Source organism: Lissotriton vulgaris, chromosome 5, assembly GCF_964263255.1.
Source record: "Lissotriton vulgaris chromosome 5, aLisVul1.2, whole genome shotgun sequence".
NCBI classification, from domain to species: Eukaryota; Metazoa; Chordata; class Amphibia; order Caudata; family Salamandridae; genus Lissotriton; species Lissotriton vulgaris.
Genome location: NC_141693.1, coordinates 848,944,973 through 848,966,677, shown reverse-complemented (window position 1 = coordinate 848,966,677; position 21,705 = coordinate 848,944,973). Strand labels below are relative to the sequence as shown.

General features: G+C 43.7%; 1 protein-coding gene across 1 annotated transcript in view; it reads right to left on the bottom strand.

Annotated features, from left to right (window-relative positions):
• Positions 1–8,289: 8,289 nt before the first annotated feature.
• Positions 8,290–21,705, bottom strand: part of MYPN (myopalladin) — a 2,267,856-nt gene continuing 2,254,440 nt past the window's right edge. The window contains exon 20 of the mRNA XM_086922400.1: positions 8,290–9,265. Coding sequence (XP_086778526.1) covers positions 9,093–9,265 — 173 coding nt within the window. The 3' untranslated portion in view covers positions 8,290–9,092. The remainder of the gene's footprint in view (positions 9,266–21,705) is intronic.

Here is a 21,705-nt window from a genome sequence, read left to right as displayed (position 1 = left end):
CAAGACGATCCAACGGCGGCAGAGAACAAAGATGAAGGAGCCTCCGCACAGTACTCCGCAATTCACAGGACAAGGTTTCCCCAGGAAGCGTATATACGGAACTTGGGACTGCTTCTGTGCCTAATTAAATTACTATACAGATATAATCAGAAAAAATGATGTTGTATAAAGGATACTGCAGTTGTAAACCTACTTTATACAGATGTTACAAAAATCTCTCAATAGATTATTGATACCACAATTTGGAAAAAGTTACAGAAAGTTGTAAAGGTCCTCTCCTAAATTGAGCCCCATTGGTGATTTAGAATCTAAATCTACTCGGTACCGTGACTCTAATTGCCTTAGTAGCTTCTCTCTGTTGCTGCCCCTTTTATTGGGTGCCACGGCGTCGATAACAAAATATTCTAAGCAATTTAGATTGTTATTATGGCTTGTCTTAAAATGCCGTGTACACATCTCCTACTAGGCTAAACAGGACAAATACAGCAAGAAGAAACAGCAAGTAAGTGGTACAAGGAAGGACGAAAGGGGAAGGGCCCAGCCCAGACTCTTCAGATCTCGAATGGCCTCAAACGGCCCGCTCTTTGCCCGGTCTTCGCCCCGGGCGCTCCCGCGCACTACCGCGCAGCGGTAGCTCCAACTGTGAAATAGGTCTAGGGCAGGGCAGGGGGCATGACCGGCAGGGAGAGCGGCCGCAGGTGTAACACGCAGGGACTCCTGGGCAATTGAGTCCCTGCTAGGCTGCTCGCAGCCCTGCTGGTATGGAGAGAGGTTTCAGGCAAGTTCAGCTCCCCTCCGAAGCCCCACAGAGTCAGCAGGCGCAGCCAAACCCACGCAGCGGGTCCGGCAAGGCGTAGAGTTGTCCCTCGGTCCCAAGACGATCCAACGGCGGCAGAGAACAAAGATGAAGGAGCCTCTGCACAGTACTCCGCAATTCACAGGACAAGGTTTCCCGCTGGGTAGTAGAGGCAGTGCAGCTTTATCCGGCTCAGGGGGCGTGACCGGCAGGGAGAGCGGCCGCAGGTGTAACACGCAGGGACTCCTGGGCAATTAAGTCCCTGCTAGGCTGCTCGCAGCCCTGCCGGTATGGAGAGAGGTTTCAGGCAAGTTCAGCTCCCCTCCCGAAGCCCCACAGAGTCAGCAGGCGCAGCGGGACCCACGCAGCGGGTCCGGCAACGGGTAGAGTTGTCCCTCGGTCCCAAGACGATCCAACGGCGGCAGAGAACAAAGATGAAGGAGCCTCCGCACAGTGCTCCGCAATTCACAGGACAAGGTTTCCCCAGGAAGCGTATATACGGAACTTGGGACTGCTTCTGTGCCTAATGAAATTACTATACAGATATAATCAGAAAAAATGATGTTGTATAAAGGATACTGCAGTTGTAAACCTACTTTATACAGATGTTACAAAAATCTCTCAATAGATTATTGATACCACAATTTGGAAAAAGTTACAGAAAGTTGTAAAGGGCCTCTCCTAAATTGAGCCCAATTGGTGATTTAGAATCTAAATCTACTGGGTACTGTGACTCTGATTGCCTTAGTAGCTTCTCTCTGTTGCTGCGCCTTTTATTGGGTGCCACGGCGTCGATAACAAAATATTCTAAGCAATTTAGATTGTTATTATGGCTTGTCTTAAAATGCCGGGAAACAGGATATGAAGGATCAGAGTTCACGATTGCTCTTAGATGCTGTAAAATCCATACATGTGCTTGTAGCTTTGTGCTGCCTACATAGTACAAATTGCAGCTACACTTTAAAACATACACAGCGTATTCGGTACAACAGGTGTAATGTGCCTTAAGAGCAATTGGGGCTTTCAAAAAAGGGGTCATATAGGAGGTGGTGTTTATGTCGAATTTACACGCTCGGCATGACCTACATTTGAAAAAACCTTTACGTGGGGACAGTCAATTACTTGTGGAACTACATTTCAGACTGTTCCTCACTGGTTCATTCCGCATGGAATATGCTCTCTTAAAAGTAACTGTGGGAGTAGTAGGGACAACTTCTTTCAGTGTGTGATCTGTGAGAATAATAGGCCATTCTTTTTTGATAATGCTCTTAATCTGCCTGGCCTGCCTGCTGTAACTGGTAATCAGTCGGATCTCCCCACTGCTATTCGGGCATGCTTCCCCCAATTGTATGTTCCTGCCAGGGTCTAAAAGAGAGGAACGATTGAGTGCATTGGCTTTCCTCATGGCTATTTCTAATCTGCTTAAAATGTAGCCCTTAGCCTCCAATCTCGCTTTGGCCTGCAATTGGAAATGCTCTCTATCATCAATGGTGCTGCATGCCCTATGTATACGTACAAACTCGCCGTACGGAATACTCGCGATAGTATGATGGGGATGGAAACTTCCAGCGTGCAAAATGATGTTCCCTGATGTTGCCTTCCTATACAGACATGTTTTTGATTTTCCCGTCAATGATTTTGACTTGAATGTCTAGGAAGTTAGTTACCATTGCATCAATATTAGCAGTGAAATGTAAATTTAACGTATTCTCATTGATCTTGTTCACAAATTTGAGAGCCTGATCTTTAGTACCCCTCCAAATTATTAACACATCATCGATGTATCGCCAATATTTTACCACATGGGCAGACCATAAGGCAGCATGTTGCACCTTGAGGACATGTTTCTCCCACCAGCCAATGTGGAGCCCCGCGTAGCTGGGGGAGAAACATGCCCCCATTGCCACTCCTCTGAGCTGTTTAAATACCAAATTGTCAAACGTAAACACATTGTTGTTTAAGCATTTTCTAATCATTTTGATCAACATTTGGTTGTGGCGAAGCATCTGTATTGGTCTTTTGCTAAGTAAAATTCCACAGCTCTTATACTATCTCTGTGGGCAATACTTGTATATAGGGTGGATATGTCCATAGTTAAAAATAAATAATCCTATGACCATTCACAGTTATTCAGCAAATGTAAAAATTCTGTAGTGTCCTTGATATAGGCCGGTTAGCTGATCACAAATTCATGGAGATAAAAGTCTACGTACTTAGAAGTGTTCTCGAAGGTATTGTTAATGGATGACACAATTGGTCTCCCAGGGACCGGTGTTTCTTTTTTGTGTACCTTGGGTATAAAGTATATATTAGGCAAAATGGGATATTCTTTTTTGAGAAACTTATGTTCATCCTTGGTGATGGGCCCTTCCCTTTTCCAGTCGTTTAAATCATCCTTATATGTTTTTGCGATTGTTTTTACTACTGCCATATTGATTTTTGTCTTCATTATTGAGGTGGCAGTTAGGCTTCATTTATATAATCTTTTTTACTCCAGAGAACAATGTTACCCCCTTTGTCCGATTGGTTGATAACAAGAGTATTATCATTTTTAAGTTTCTTCTTCAGGGTCGTGTAACATTGCATCCGTGGGTTTAATGGCCTTTGTTGTGCTTGACTCGTGTGTTGCAATTTCTTTAACTCCTCAATAACTCTGTCGTGATAAATATCAATGGGGTCGCGGGGCATATTTGGCACAAAAGTGAAAATTGGCTTGAAAGGACTTCGTCCTCATCAGGTCATGTAATGTACGCAAAAGTGTTATGTCATTGGCTTGTAAATCCTCTATGGCAGTATTGTTGCTACTAGCTTCATTCTTTTTCTGCTCAAGGTTATTTTTGATGGTAAAATATTTGCGTAATTTTATCTTCCTGATAAATTTGAAAACATCGATGCGGGTACTGCTGTATCCGAAGTTACTCTCAGGGCAGAAAGACAGCCCCAAGGATAAAAGTTGTTTCTCTGCCTGTGTCAAAACGGTATCTGTTAGATTAATTATGGTGTTTTCATCTCTTATGTTTTGTTCCTCCAATACCGATTTTGTTGCTTCCTTACTTTGTTTGCGGAAACATTATCGCCGTTCTCTTCGTCTTGCGTTCCTCCTCTGTTTGTTGATGCGCTTTGATTCCTCGGACGCAGCGTTTGCTTTCGCTGCATCCTGATATACTCTAGCTCCTCTCCCAGTGTGAGTTGCCCCATATCCCCTTGCTTTGCACCGGGGTTGCTGTAGTCAGATTCTTCACTGCTGGGGGCTAAACTGGCATCAGAGGTGGACAAATTGGAATCACTTGCTGCCAAATCCACATTTCTGGTGGTCGGCAGATTTCTATTGGCATTACTTTTCTTTTTTGTGCGCAGGTTATCAAACTTCCGCACAAATGTCAAGATTTGCCCTAATTCATAGACTTGTTTGTCACGGGCAAATTTGAACGCTTTTCTAGTTTTTATGGCGTCCTCCTGTTTCCGTAACCGATCCTTCATTTCTTTAGTGCTTTTCTCTATAAACTCCCGGTTCTTGGCATGTTCAGGTTTGGTGAATTCTTGGTTAATCCTTGAAATTTCTTCCAGGTTTTTAGCTCAATCTATTTTGGCGTACTTCACCAGAAGGCACACCAGCCTCATTGATGCCTCCAAATTACTAGCCGTAACTACTGTAGGTAGTTCTTCTCTAAACTCTACTTACTATTTAACCCTTAGTAACCTTGAACGATCGTGTTTACAACCAGGATTTCAACTACGTCATCCTAGGGAAGCTAGAATGTGAGTGTTTTTACCTTTCACATGTAGTTACTCAGGCCTAGCCATTGATAACGGTTAGTGTTCCCCGTTATTTACTACTCCCTAGACACCCCTTACGTCACCTACCCTTGTCCCGGTCCGGCCCTCACCCCCCACTTCACGACACGTCTTAGCTCGCAAATCAGATCGGACTGAGCACTCGTGCACTCCTCCCCCTGCCCGTTCTCCTACCCCTGACCACATGCTAAAAACCCCCCTTTATGCCCACAGCACTGTTCTCATCGACAACCCCGTCCTGATGAGGATCCCGAACAACTGGGATCGAAACGCCGTCGACTAGACAGCTTGAATCCCATGACGCATTTCACGTCTTGTGCTCCCACTACAATAATTGTGTCTCAAGTAATGATTACTTGTCTCTGCTGGGGCCATTATCTGATGTTTTAAATCTTGTTCAATGCGTCGCCATTGCTGTTGTTTTTAAACACTTGCACACTCACTTGTCACTGATTGTATATAGCACCTGCACCAAGTGTCACCGGGTTGTCACACGATCCACTCTGTACAGTGCTGCTTTAACTGTATTGACCTTCCACTACCTATGAAAATAAGACTACCTTCTCTGAAAATTTCTTGACTCCTTGGTTTTCCTTTCTTTGTAATGCTTATTGCATACGTTTTCAAAACTGTCTCTGCATAATACCTGTTGGGAACTGTTTTTACTCACACTCCAAATTACTCTCAGCCCACTCTTTCAATAACAGTGGGTTGGGACTATCGAAACTCGGTGCAAGCAAAATGCGAAGACCGCGCGGGATCCTACCAACTTCGTGGTACTTTTATAATGATTTTATCTCCCACCATTCGGTCAATTCGCTTCAGCTATGCTTTTCCAATGCCTTCAACAGGTTTTTAACATCATTATTGTCGCTGATTTCCATAGGCTTGCTCGCGCCTCCCCCCTGCTCGATGTACGGCAGATTGAGGAACAGCTCTTCCGCTGCTCTTTCCCGTTCTCGTTCATCAGACATTGCACTTATAGTGTTCCAATAATTATTAAAGGGCTGTTTAACTCACTAAACAAACACCCGTGCTGGCAAAGTCAGCGCCTCCCCACCTGCATTGAAATCTTAATATCGCTCCCTGCAAAGAGGATATATATATAATACACACACATACACACAAAATCATACTCATTATTCTTTGCAGACAGCCAAATACTCCTAGAAGGCAGTACAAAATAGCTGTATGCTAAATCCTGAAGCCCTGGAAACAGTAGTTTGATTCCTTCATTTCTTTTTTAACATTATATAAAAGTAAATGTTTTTATTGAAAATGGATTTTACTGGGTTTTTTAATCTATAAACAACTTAGGTTAAATTAAGCATTAACCTTTGATCATACTTTTATACGTGTGTATATGTACCCAATTTCAAATGTTTCACACACTTTACTGTAGTCCAATACAAGATGGCCACCACCTTGAGCTCGTCTGAAGTCCATTTTTTTTCTTCATGTCCGCCATCACAGTAGTTGTCTAGCAGCCTGTCAAATAGTACATGATCTCTGTTATTTAGCCTGTGGCCGGATAAAATGGGAAGTTTCTTATATTTAGCCCGCTGCTGGCTATATAGCAGAAATTAAGTGCTATTTTGCCAGCCGCAGGGTGAATAGCCAAGGTTATGTACTATTTGGCTCGGGCCCGATAAACAAGCACTTCTGTTTTTTTTGTTTTTTTTTTGAAAACATTTATTGTACCTTCATATTGTTACACAGCATGCCGCCTACAACCCGAGGGGCCGGCCGCCAAATGAAAGAGGAAAATCACAATGACAGCCTCGTGAAATTAAAGGTCATGCGTTGAAAGAGTCATTGTAGTAGAAGGCTTGCCACAGGAATGAACGAAGGGCTCTAGCACAGTTTTCATACAGAGGAGATGAGGTTTTCATTTTCTGTTTTTTGAAAATAACAAAAGGAACAAAGGAACCTCAGGAAATCACAGTGCGATCAATGACAATGTACATTGCAGGATAATCATAGGAGCAATCTTAGGACAGGATAAAGTGCCGTGATATCTAGGAATCAATGTGGGGCGTGAGGAGATTACCACCCCCCCATTGCCCTCTCCAGGAATCCCCCCCCCTCAGTCACTCCCCCTCACTCCATCCCTTCCTCGTCGTCCGAATCTAGCTGATCATCCTCTGGCAGTGGATCGCAGATGTCGCCCCGGTATGTGTTCCATGGGGACCAAACCTTGTTCCACTTGCCCGGACAGGCCCGACTCAGGTACACCGCCCTTTCAGTTACCATTGTTCTGTCCATGTTCATGCACCACTGTGATGTTGTCGGAAGGTCTGCCACCCCCCAACGCTGCGCAATGTCCCGCTTTGCCACCATCATTCCCAGTGTCACCCAAAGGCGGCCATGCCGTGACAGGTCAGTTGGTTCCCATATATTGAGGAGACACCGCCGTGGCTCCGGAAGGACCGAGACCTCTAGCACCTGAGATATAGTACGCAAAACTTGGCGCCAGTAGTTCTGTATGCGTGGGCAGTCCCAGAATGTGTGCAAGAAGGTTCCCTCATCCCCGCAACCACGCAAGCAGAAGGGGTGTGGAGTTCTGTGGATGCGGTGTAGCAGTGTCCGCGTGTAGTATACCCTGTGAAGGACCTTAAGCTGGATCAGCCTCATCCTGGCCGATATGCCCGCCTCTTTGGGGGAGGCAAGGGCCTCGTTCCACTCGTACTCATCCATGGCGCCTACCTCCCACTCCCATCTGTCCTTGAGGGGTGTCAGAGGATCTGGCGAGTTATTTAGGAGTTTACGGTATGTCAAGGAAGTTGCTCTCTCAATCATGAAGTCGGTCAGGAGGCGATCCTCCAGCGGGGAGGACTCAGGAAGAGTCGACCCAGCAGGGATGGCCGAGAGTAGGGCATGGCGGATCTGCACGTATCGGTACGACTCGTGCGGTCCGAGGTCATATAGTTCTCTCAGGCGAGCAAAGGAAATTACACCTCCCTGCTCCCACATATCCCCCACTGTGGAGATGCCGATGGAGTCCCAGCGGGAAAACCCCTTACTGGACCTTAGATTGCCCAAAGCGCGCGTGTCCCAGAGCGGGGTGAGCTTAGTAAGTGTACCTTTCCATCCCAGCGCAGCAGTCGCCGCATGCCAGGTCTCCACCGTGAGCTTAGTGGGTCCTATGAGTAGTCTCAGCTTCCTCCGGTCGTACAGCGGGGCAAGCATGGTATTGATGCCTAGTTGTGCTCTGTCTGCTTGGAATGCCGGGTCCGACTGCGGGGCATGTAGCCATTGATTGATGGGCCTGAGTTGTGCTGCCCAGTAGTACAGGCGCAAGTTAGGAAGTGCGATGCCTCCCTCATACCAACCTCTGCAGAGTTTAGCTTGGGCTATGCGCGCAGGGCATTGCCCCAAAGCAGCCCGGAAACCACAGCTGCGACCCTCCTGAAGTATCCCGCTGCCACCAGGAACGGTGTGTTATCCAGGATGTACAGCAAACTGGGCAGAGATAAGCACTTCTGTTTTTAAATCATAACTCTTTGTTAGCTGTGTCAGATAATCATAGGAATTAGTTTACATTTTATCAGATGAAGGAGAATTGCATTACACAATGAAGTCACAAAATGACAGATTAAATATCACTATTTTTGTTCTTGTGAAATGCTTGGCGTGTACATACTAGACAGCGATGTCAGTTTAAATGTAATGTCATGGAGTAACAAAAGAATACTTACTTCACTTTGTAAATAAAAGTTTATTTTGCTCTTTCAATATATTCTCAAAAACATTACACATAAAGCATAGACAAAATAAGGTATGCATAGATGTGGATTTCAAGAAGGATTTTATTTCCTGAAATTTCTTCAGTAGGTATAACGGTAAATTCTCCACCATCGGATACAATCACAGGTAATTATTGTAGGCGATAACATATTTCTCGTGTGTGCTATTCACAGAGTAGAATTTAGGAAAAAATTGTCTCCAACGTTCCACAACAGTTTTGTTTACAGCATCTCTTAAGATCCTAGTAAATAGCTCTAGATTTCCCTTCTTTCAATATACTTTTCATTCATTAATGTAAACATCGGCATAACACAATGGCACCCTGTATTTGTCAATAAATCTCTCACTATTAGTATTTTCAGCCCACTGTTGGACTGCACATTCTTTAGAAATGCAACACTACATTCATTGCCCTGTGCATGCTAAATATGCCATTCTGCACAAAGCGATAACAGGTCAAACAGGGCAACTTTTTACTCTGAGAAATTCCCTGAAACTATAAACATAGTAATTCCGTTACTACTGCCATCAGTTGCCTTAACACAACAGCTTAATACATTAAAAAGTATTGACCTAAATAGTGCACTTTACGTAGTTGTCTTAGCAAGCAATGCAATCCGATGCTACTTTTTACACGTGTGTCATAGATGCCAATATCTTCAAATACTAACACCACACTTTGTGCAAACGATGATTTATTTTATATAGCATTTATCAGTTACGTTATTACTACAGATGAATGCCCAATAAGATCTCAGAGTTCTTCACTTTCAACAACATCTTTTGATGAGGAAGCATGTATTATGTGGTTTTCAAAAGAGGGAAAAGCGGACAACATATCCAATTCTTGATCAGTGAAAGTTTTATTACGGCTGCCACTGGACCGACCTTTCTTTATTGATTGAGGAATTTGCTGGTGCCATTGGGCTGTTGGAAAGAGAAACAAAAGAAGGAATCAAACACAAATTAAATATTGCATTGTACCATTTATTTATCTGCCACTCCTCTTTTTAATTCTATAGCCTCTTTTTAATCTTTCGTGGATGGTCAGTAACACTAATATACTATAATGCCACTTACTGTATGAAACTTATTTTAGTTATTACGCAAACCTTGATGAGAGACTGTCTGGTGTCACACATTAACGATGTTCTTTCTAGTGTTTTTAATTAAAGCACATGACCACCCAGAAAGGAGGAAAGAGGGTGGAGTAGAACATATTGATTTCAATCATTCGCAATGCTAATAGGTTTGGGTGCAAAGAAATGTTGTATGGTAATGTGAAGCAATACAAGAAAATAGCATGGCAATGCATATGCATTTGTGTGGTAGCAAACATTGTAGAAAAATATTGGTTAAAGTTAAAATGTCTGGTGACAGTGAACTTTCAAGCCAGACCTAAAAATCCATGTAGGTTAATGATTGCCCAAATCACAGCTGTACTGCTCTCAGAGAAAAAACACTGTAACTTTTCAAGTCATCTAAGTCATTTTATTGGCTTTACAATATCATGTGTGTGCCCCTAAAAGTTTAAGCTCAGAAAACTGGATAAACAAAATGATGACAGCTACGTGGAGGGGGCTCGATTTTTTGTGGAAGCCTTCTACTTCTGCCCAATCAAAACATGTACTTCTGGCTCCCAAAATGCGGGCGGAGCCAAAGCCCCTCTCTAGTGTTCTTCACATTATTGTCTGGCGACAGCTGCACTATCAAGTCAGACCATAAAAATGAGTTTAAGTGTTTTAATATGCATGAGTTAACTATTTCAGATGTTGATTTAGCGTCAGCCGTCTTTCACTCTATCCCAACTGTTCCATTGCTTTATTAAACATCTAGGCCCACATGCATCAAAGGAAAAACTGGTCGCAAACAGTCAGATTCTCAGAATCTACCCCTTTGGACCCGTATTTTTGCATTTGGGATGTATCATCCCAAATGCAAAAATCACAATTTAAGAAATTGCAAAATTGTTATTACTTAAATTGTGATTGCATTTAAAGAATCGCAATTTGCGATTCCTTAAATGCAATGCAATAAAGTAAAAAGTATTTCGCAATTAAGAATCACAATTTACCATCAAATGAAAGGTGATGGTAAATTGCGATTTCTTTGAAAAAAGCACCAAAGTGCATTTTTCAAAGTCCCATGTTACACACACACATGCCCTTGGGACATGTGTGTATGTAACATGGGTGAACATATCAATTTCAGGGCTGCAACAGGGTGTCCTTTTGACACCCTTGCACCCTTGAAATTGCAAGGACAATTTGCAAGTACCTGTTGGGTACTCGCAAATTGCGGATGCAATTTCCCATTAATTCCTATGGGCCTATTGGCCCATAGGAATGAATGGGAAGCCTTTCCTTAATTGCGACTCGCAAATTGCGTGTCGCAATTAAGGAATTTGTAGGAATCGCTATCTTTTTTAGCAATTCCTACATGCATAGGCTTTTGCAATTCCTTATTAGTGAATCCTTATTTTTCGCTAAAAAGAAATCGCAAATTACATGTTTGATGAATGTGCCAGCTATCCTCCTCCTTTTTGTAGGTAGTAAGAGCTTTCTTTATTGACCAAAAACACAACTTTATTCTGGGAGACTTTAATTTTAATTTCAACAATAAGGAGGATGCCACTATAGCACATATCAATACACATTGCAGAGCTATCAGCCTCCCACAAATAGCTCAGCTCCCCAGTCAGATGCCAGTCACACCTTTGAGACCCTCTTAGCCCCTTCCAGTCTGACCATTTAGTAGAAACCATTGCCCTAATATACCTGATCACTCACTTTTGAGTATTAAAGTCATTAAACTCATATGTTTCGAGTGTCTCCACATATCAACTCAAAGGAGTAGACCTTGGCACAAAATACAACCTGACATACTCATAGCTGATTTTTTATCTCACTTAAATTAATGTGTCCAGCTTCAAGTTACTCTGATTACGATTGAACCCAGTCAATTCCTAATTAAATGACTCCTTTATCTCTCAAAATGAGCAATGTGATATTGCAATAACCTCCATGGTTTACAGGTGATATTAAAAAAGAACTTGAAACCAGGCATGCAGGGTGTAAGTGGTATGCCCAATATCTCCCTGAAGATAAAATTACAATAAAGCTCTCACAACTTTGAAAAGCAATCACGTTAACAATCAAATTCTCAACAGTTCTTAAATTCATCTAGAAAACATAGGGAAACTTTTAAGATTATAAATGATCTTCCCAGAAATTCTGATGCTATTCCCTAGTCTGTATGTTCACAGGAAATCTGCAACAACTTTCTCATTTTTGAAAAACCAAGAACTCTCCTTCACAGGACAATTTAATGTAATCCCTTGCCACAGCTCACAGTATTGATTCCTCAGAATTTTTGGATTATACAGGACTCCTTTCTCGGTAGAGGTATCCACTCAATCCCTTAACCACATTTTATGTTCTTACTATGATAGATTTCTTGACATTGTCACACCATGTATACCTGGTTCTACTTCAGATCCTATCCCTCTGAAAATCCTGCATATAGATATACCTGAATCAGCCAAACTACAAAAGCACTGACCTATCTCTAAATTACAAAATTGTCCCTTCTGAGCTGAAGTAAAGTATTATCAAACTTTTACTAAGGAAACTAAACTTGGATTCTGAGGAATAGATAAATTATTAGCCCTAATCTCTCTTTTGCGAGCTGTAGCCAAGATCATAGAAAGCATTGTTAGTAGCCAGTGGTCTAATTATTTAATAAATTCTGTAATCCTTGACACCTATCAAGTAGTGTTTTTTCAAAATAGAATCACTGAGTCTGCCCTACTGGTGGTCTCTGACTACCTTCGAATGGCTACAGACCGTACCCACACTAGTGTATTGATTCCTGTTGGAAACACATCTTGGGCTGCTTGTGTTCCCGTTCAGAGGGGACCTTGCCTGGCAATTCAGGCTGGATTGTTCCTATTGGAGCAGGATAATGGCTGATTTGCGTATGGATGGTTCTTGTCTGAGGTGTCATGGAGGGCCAAACTAAATGAAGGGTATTGATACAGATGTAAATGATTAGCAGTGGCTCAGATTAATTCATGCATTCCCTTCATTAGTGAAACGCCCCAATTGTGATTGGTATGACCAGACTCAGGTACCATGCTCACTGTGCCAATGTAACCAAACTGCACTAGTAATGAGGCCCAAATAGGCCAAAATCAGTCTGAGGTTTTTTGTGTTCCAGTTCAGAGATGACCTTGCCTGTACAATTGAACTGGAACAGAAAATAGGTCTAGGCACCAAAGTAAAAGCGCTGTCCTATCATTAAAAAAAAATAATAAAAAAGCAGCCAACATCTACAGATCATGACACCCTGGAAATTTGTGACATGAAGACATAGTGGTCATAGAACCTTGAAATGTTACCTTTGTGCCACCTACAATCCATTCACTATGCTAATGCTGCTAGAGAATGAGTCAAGGATAGTTTGTTGACAAAATAGTTAATAGTGGGTGACATCCAAAAGCTTGAATTTTTACAGCCCAGGCTGGAAGAGATTACTAGGAGGTCTAACATTTGCCTTGATTTTCAAGAATGCAAAAAGATAGCTATGACATTTTGTCAGTCTTCACCTTAAGTCAACACCACCTGGCATGCTGGAATGTATGTGTGAGGCCACAGACCTCAGTCCTAGGATCTCACTCTCCCCGGCAGCTCCGCTGTGCCCTGCGTCGCCCCAGAAGCCACAGACCGATGTGGCAGGGTTCTAGTCTACCCTGATTCCGGTGCTTGCTGTTGCGCATTGTGTAGCTTAATTGTGTGCTCATCTTTATTCAAATTGTGCCTTCTGTTTTGTGTTTTGGAATATTTCTCTTTGTTTTGTTGCAGTCCTAGCTGTGTCCCCTTCTGACCCGTGATTCTTCCCCCTACTGCCACGCTCCCGGCTCCCAGCTGCTTGTCCCTCCCCTTTATAATTGAGGCCGCTGCGATGTCGTACTACTGGCGCACCGAAGGCACGCCTAAGGCAAGCCCGTCTGCGCCCATCAAGGGCCAGCGCCAGGACCCCTGGTTCTCCTAGACCCCATCGCTACAGTTCAACCACCCTCAATGCACTCAACCCCGGAAGACACACCGACTGCGCAAGATACTGGCCGAACACAACCCACGGGCTGTTCTCGTGCAGGCCATGCCACAGATCCTTCACCATCGACAAAGCTCCAACGACCACCGAAGGCACGCCCGATGTACGCACCACCGATACCCTGACCTGCATCCTTCTCAACATGCACTCTCTGCACCGACATGCCGTAGAGATCTGGGACCTGATTGGCACCCTCTCGCCCAATGTAGCATTCTTCACGGAAACCTGGACCAATGCCTCTTCTGACCCCGACTTCGCCACTGCCATCCCCGAGGGCTACAAGATCCAGAGAAAATACAGGCTGGACAACCCAGGAGGAGGGCTCGCCATCGCACACAAGAACCCCCCAACTCTCCACATCCAGCACGAGTGACCCCCACTCTAACACTGAACACCTCCACTTCCAGATCCAGACCAGCCCCAGGACTGCGCTATGCAGCACACTAATCTACCGACCGCCTGGACCTCACACTCACCACGCAACCACCATCACTGAACTCGCTGCACCCCACGCCATCACCTCCATGAACCACATTCTACTCGGCTACTCGGGTACCTGAATTTCCACCTCGACAACGGCAATGACCCTGACTCGACCACTCTCCTCGACAACCTCACCAACCTTGGACTGAAGCAGCTCGTCAACATGCCCACCCACAGAGTGGGTCACACCTTAGACCCTATCTTCACAGGAGTGATGAACATCCACTTCAACCACTCCACCCAATCTCCCTGGACCGACCACCACTGTGTCCATTTCACCTTCAACACCACCACCGCACCAAACCCGCCGCTCGCCTGCCATGGCGGAACTGGAGCAAGGTCACAGAGGTACCCCCCCGCACCGCCCTCCGTCAAAGCCCCCATCACCACAAAAGACACCAACTCAGCAGCCAGAGAATTCCACCCCTGGGTCTCCCGCTGTGCCGGCATGCTCGCACCCCTCCACCCCGCCAAACAACACGCTTGAAAAGCCACCTGGTTCACGGCAGAACTTCAAGTAGCCAGACATGCCTGCAGATGCCTGGAGAAAACCTGGCGGAACTTGAGAACCACGGAATCGCGATACAACCACAAGAGCACCCTGAAGGACTACCACCAATGCATAAGAAACCCCAAACGGACCTTCATAAGAGACAAAGTCCAGAAAAACCTATCCAATACAAAGGAACTGTTCAACATCATACAGCAGTTTTCCAAACCCACCTGCGAATCCACGGACGTCATCCCCTCCCAGGATCACTGCGACAAGCTCAGCTCGCACTTCCATCTGAAGATCAAGGCCCTATACGACAACTTCAGGCAACCAACGACTAACACCGCCACCCTACCCACCGCAGCCGACACACCTACCATCGAGTCCTGGGAACCTGCCACCATCAAACTCATCACCGCGAACATGAATAAAACACACTCTAGAGCCCCAACGGACCCCTGCCCACTGCACATATTCCACAGGGCCACTGCAGCCATCGCACCCGAACTAAAATGAACCATCAACGCCTCCCTCAGGTCAGGCATCTGCCCACATGACTGGAAATGGGCAGAGGTAAAGCCCCTCCTCAAGAAGCCAACGGCCGACCCTACGGACCTTAAAAACTACAGGCCCATCTCTCTCCTCCCCTTGGCGGCCAAAGTCACTGAGAGAATCGTAAACACCCAGCTGACCGCCTTCATAGAAGAGAACTCCACCCTGGACGTCTCTCAGTCTGGATTCCGCAGCAACCACAGCATCGAGACCGTCCTCCTCGCCACCACCGACGACATCTGCATGCTACTGGACCAGGGTCACACAGCGGCCCCCATCCTTCCAGACCTCTCTGCAGCATTTGACACCGTCTCACATCGCACGCTCGCTGCCATACTTCACGACATGGGAATACAAGGAGCTGCCCTTGACTGGATCCGGTCCTTCCTTTCCGACAGAACACAGAGGATAAGACTCCCGCCCTTCCTCTCCAAACCCACAGAAATCAGCTGCCCGGTACCCGAAGATTATCTCTCAGCCCTACGCTCTTCAACATCTACATGGCCCCCCCCTCGCCGCCATCGTCAGACAGCATGGACTCATCATTGTATTCTACACCGACGACACCGAACTCATCCTCTCGCTCATGAAGAAACCTGAAAACACTAGACACTAGACTCTGCTTCCAGGTAGGAATGAAGAACATAGCCGCCTGGATTAAGGCCAGCTGCCTGAATCTAAACTCAGTGAAAACCGAGATCTTCGTCCTCGGACCCTGCACAACCGCCTGGGACTATACCTGGTGGCCCCTGGCCCTTGGGAGCCCAGCCACCCCTACAGACCTCACCAGAACTTCTGTATCATCCTTGACTCCTCCCTCTCCATGAACCGCCAGATTAACGGTGTTGCCTCCACCAGCTTCAACTGCCTTTGCATCCTCCGTAAAACCTTCAAATGGATCCCCCAGACTGCAGAAGGACCGTCATCCATGCACTCATAGCCATCAGACTGGGCTACGGCAATGCCCTCTATGCCCGAATCAACTAAACTCTTTTACACAAACTACAAACCATCCAGAACACCACGCCAGGAGATCATGACCCAACACCACCGAGGCCTCCACTTCCTCCCCATCAAGAAGAGGTCACCTTCAAACTCCTCGCCCACGCCTACAATTCCCTCAACAAAATCGGACCGACTACTTCAGTGAGAGACTATCTTTCTACGTACCCAAGAGGAACCTCCGCTCCGCCGACCTCGCCCTGGCAAAGGTTACCCGCACCCACAGAAAGAGAACCATCAGGAGAGCTTTCTCCTACATCGCAGCGAAAGCCTGGAACGATCTCCCTGTGAACATCAGACGCCCCCCCACCCTGCACACATTCAGGAAGGACCTCAAAACCTGGCCCTTCGACTGACCCGTAGCCGGCCTCCTCCCCCAGCGCCGTGAGACCCTCACAGGTGAGTAGCGCGCTATAAAAAACCCTGATTGATTTATTGATTGATTGATATACCTTGTGATTTTGTGCTGTTATTATGGGGTCAGAAGTCCAAAACTTGGATAATGCCATTAGCTAAAAATACAGGATCAGTTGAATTTGTCACACGCCATATGACCACTGACTACCTGACAACTGTATAGACCCAAGATTGTGGAGAGGGCTTGAAGATAAAAAGCCATAACTGGACTTTTCCACTGCTTTTACTCTTCATATCGCACCACCGCTTTGTCAATGTGAGAAAGTCCTTGTGATGTCAGGGAAAATAGCACTCTTGTGGTGAACTGTGGACAAAGCAGAACTTGCTTCTCAGTTTGTTATTTTGTTCTCCACCCTTCTGAGGCCTGGGTCTGACCCCAAACAAATCTGTTAGAAAACTTGCAGGCCTAGTTCAGAGCAAACCTTAACATGATGAAGGTTTTGGCAACTGAATTTCCTCCGGCTACTGCTCACAGGTGTTCATGAAATAAGCTTTAATGTTGCTATTATCAGGGCTGAAGAACAAACAATATGCTGTGTGCCAAGTCAAGATGCTGTTACACATGCAAGATTTTTTTTAAACTCTTTTTATTGTTTTTTAAAGGCACAGAACAAAGCATACATTACAGCTGGAAAACAAACTGTTGGTTTCATACAGCAGAGATTCCCCCCACCTTCCCCCTTTGTCCTTAGCCTTTAGCGTCATGCAAGATTAGTGTGCATTTTTATATAACCTGAATATAACACATTAAATGTATATATTGAGGGTGAAAAAGATAAAGAGGCACTTGGAAGATAAATTCTAGCGACAAAAGGTAAACAAGCATTTGCAATGCAATAAGTCTCGCATTTGCGAGAGTTATAGATATTGGCTTTGTAAATGACAATGTCTTTTACCTATGTGTTTTGGTTTGGAGTGTAGTGGATGTTTGTGGTGTGTAGTGGAATTATGTGGGTTGTATTGGAATTGATAGTTGTGGAATTGTATGGGGTGGAATTTTGTGGTGTACATTTGTGTAATGGAATTATGTCGCAAGTTAAATAGGGGTGAGAGCTGTACAGAGTAGATAGAAAGGAAGATAGCGTGGGATAGGTAGTTTATGCAGGAAGTGAATTTTAAACTGTGACTTGCAGATGCCGCAAAATATTTACTACAAGCACATATGCTGCTGAGCCACTGTGACAACTTGAAGAAGGTTACATGGTGTTTATTTTGGGGCAAGGGAGTGGCTAGAAGTAGCACAAACACAGTGTACTCAATCAAGAAACACATTTAATTTACCATTGCATTCTGGGATGCAAGTATGCTGTTGGAATGCAAAATTACCATCTTATTGGCTCCTTTTCATCACTCTCTTGATTTGCCGTAAGGTCCTGAGTTCCTTTGTGTTAAAACTAATTTGTAATTATAAGACACTGATTATATGTAGTATGCTCCTATCATTTCTAAATGCTTTAGATAACAAGTATTACCCTTACCAAATACAATAGTGCTACTAATACACAGTTCAATGGTACTGAATTTAACGATCTCAGAAGGATGGAATGCAGACGACCTTAATCAGATTTGACCGCTTGAACTTCCAATCACTGCATTTGTCAATTGTGACAGTCCAACTTGCAAAACGATCCTTCCATCGTGCAATGTTGATCCAGCAATCAGGGATCAATAATTTTTCATAAACAAAGGCCCATTTGCACTACCCAACTAATCCCTTCATGCTGGGGTTCAGTGTGATGCAAGTTTATACCTAACTTACCAAATTGACAATAGAACCTGCATTGCTTTTTATATATATGTATATATTTATGGCTACAAACCAATAGTTGAGAGGTTAATAGCAATAATTATATACTTATCTATACCACTAAATAATAACAGACTCAGTGTGTAATTTATAATATTCATCGGAAAAATAATGAAAATGATTGCTCATCTTGTACAGTCACACAATGCAAAAACAGATTATCACAGAGAGAAAATATTTGCAATGTATATAATCAAATTCATGTCCAATAAACAATGCATTGAAGGAGTGGACAGGGGAAGGGAGAAAAGTTTCAGAGACAAAATGCATTTGCAAATGAATATGCAAATTCATAGTATTATCTATACTAACCCAAGAATCAGGGAAATCTACCCTCTGGCCAAAGGGCAGTAAGGCCCCTCAAGAAGAATCGAGTAGCAAATATTAAGTCAGGAATCAGGAAACAGGTAGGCCTCTATCTGGTAACAGCAAACCAATGACAGCGACGATCTCCCGCTACCTAAACACAAGCCGACCTTACCATACCCACCGGGGACTTTCAATTATACCCTAAAACCTAAATGTCCAACCCACATATGTTTCAGTATGAGAACAAACTCTGTCTCCCATTGGCTAAGGATGGGAGTGTTCTGTTTTATTTTCTCAAAACCCTGCTCCATCAATCCCCTCTTTGATGGTGTTTTTGAGCCATCATATAATACCCTGAAATTGAATTTGCCACTTATCTAAAATACTGTACTTCTTTCTCATTTTATCATTCTTTCGTCTAAATCTTTCATAATCTCATAGTAATTTCCTCTCATGTCCTCTAATTCTATCTCTTCTCTCTTTCTCTTTCTAGCTCTAAATTTAAGTTCTGATACCTCTTTCTTTCTACACTCGTATTTGCAACATTTATAAATCATAATAATCATTAATATTATTACAACTACTGAAGTAACAGGTATTAATTTTTTACCTAATAAGCTACTCCCTAAAGTAGAAAACCAATTTCCCACTGAGGAAAAATTCCTACCAAGTTTCTCCCATGCACCATAAACCTTAAATTCAGTCGAATTCTCATGAAGTTCTGTAATATTTTTAATATACCTCTCAAGATTTTTACTTTGGTCAGGGATATAAGTACAGCATTGTTGTATTCTCAACATGCTACAGACTCCACCCTCTTTTGCCATTAATATATCTAGGGCAAGCTGATTTTGCATCAGTGCTTCAAAAATATCCCCCATTATTTCGGAATAACTCGCTCCTCTCTTATTACGTGTCAGTCTCTGTTTTATTTAATTAACTCTTTATTCTTATCTACATGGTACACTTTTGGAAATACTATACCTAAATACCAACACCCATACAAACCTGTAGGTAACCTATGGTAGGCATTCTTACCAGACAGAAAAACCAAAGGTGGTGATGGACGGAGCATTGACAATACAAACACCCACCTCATTCTTACCACACACATAATAAATTCCGGGGGAAAAAGGATTAGTTCCTCCTTTCAGTCCCCAACTTCCTTTTATCAAGAAAGTATGCTCACATTCACTAGAGTCAATGAAATAACTATGAAGTTCAGTCTTTTCTCTGAGCTCACAAAGCTTTCCTCTATGTTGAAAATCTAGAGTCATGACAGCGTAAAATCTCACCTTTTTTGTAATCATCCTCTCTGAAAGTCCATGGAGGTACATGAGACTTTTGCTCAGCAGCTTTCTTTTTGAAATCTCGTCTTCTATCTTCTACCATATTCATAAATTCCATTTCTTCATGTCGTAATTTACAGGTTAAGTTATTTCTATGTGCATCTTTTGTATCTATTGGTTTGTTGCTAATGAAAACACCTCCCATGTATGCTGCATAAACAGGACCACAAACAATTTTTAAATCTCTCCTAACAGGAATTTCAGAAAATATTAAATCAAAAATAGAGCAGTAATACTCTAATCCTTCCCTCTCATAGAACCGACTTATTAAAACACTACGAGAAACACAAAAACTTAAAGGTAGGTGATGATATGTCACCCCCTCTGAGACAGACAATGTTTTTTTAAAATATATTTATTTTAAAAGTTTTATGTAGCGCTAGCCTCACCCGTGGGTATCAGAGCGCTTTACATAAACACAGAAGATAAAGGTTGCATTACATAGCATGATCTTAGGAAGCAAAAAAAGATATAAGCAAAAGCATACTAATTAGGCAAAACAGTGAGAGATAAGGTTGCATTACATGGCATGAACTAAGGAAGGGAGGCCGATCAAGCAAAAACATAATAATTAGGCAAAGGGGAAGGGAGACAAAACAATGTAGGTGGTTGGCACAGTCCAGTAATGCCTATCCTTGATGGACAGGTGAGGGGGGTCAACTAGGTTATCAGAGTCTAGGTTAGTTGACCTTGGTTGGTAAAGAATTTGTTGAGGAGTTGGAGTTTCAAGTCCATTTTGAAGCAGGAGATGGTGGGGTCGAATCTGAGGTCTTTAGGGAGTGAGTTCCACACACATCCTGGGGATATTACCAGAGAAGGCTCGACATTAAGTGGTTATCCTTTTCACTTTCGGAGGGATGAGAAGAAGTGAGTTGGAGCTTCTCGGAGTTCTGGATTTTCCTGCTTTTACCAGTTTGTTCTTAAGGTAGTTGGGGGAAGGTGAGTGAAGGGTTTTTTGGGTAATGCAGGCCAGTTTGTAAATACATCTACCTTCCATGGGAAGCCAGTTGAGGGAGTGGAGAGCTGGTGTGATGTGATCAAATCTTCTTACACCGGTAATGAGTCGGGCTGCCATGTTGAGGAATGACCTTAGTGGGGTTAGGTGAGCTTTCAGGGTCCCTGTTAGGAAGGTGTTCCCATAGTCCAGTTTGGAGAGGACTAGGGATTGTACTATTGTCTTGAGATCATCTTGGGGAATGAAAGATTTTATTTTCCTGAGGTGTTTTAGTGAGTAAAGAGCACCTTTTGCAGAGTTTTTGATGTGGTCTTTCATTGATAAGTTCTGTCCAAGGTAATACCAAGTGACTTTACCGAGTTGGATAGGAAGAGGGAGCAGTTTAGGGCATCAAGATTCTTGAGCCAGTCTTGGATTGGACGGTGATTACTTTTTGGAGAGAGCAATATTAGTTCTGTTTTGACTGGGTTCAGCTTTAAGTGGTTTGCGTTGAACCAAGATTAGATCTTGGTTAGTGTGACATTGAGGTGACGGATGTCGTTGGGAGAATTGATTTTGTAGTAAATTTGAGTGTTATCCTCATATAGGTGGCAGTTAACAACTGCTTGTTTCAGAATAATTGTTAGGGGTTCCATGATGAGATTGAAGAGGGATGGTAAGAGGATCGATCCTTGCAGGACCCCAAGTGTGACTTTTGTTGGCCTCAAGAGACAGGCGATGATTTTAATTTGTTGCAAACGGTGCTGAAGGAAGGAATTGAACCATTTTAGTACTAAGCCATTAATGCCAGAGCGCCTCTTCAAAGTCTCAAGTAAAGCTGGATGATGTATTGTGTCGAATGGATGAGGAGATAGGCTTCGCCTTCATCTAAGGTTCTGTGGATAT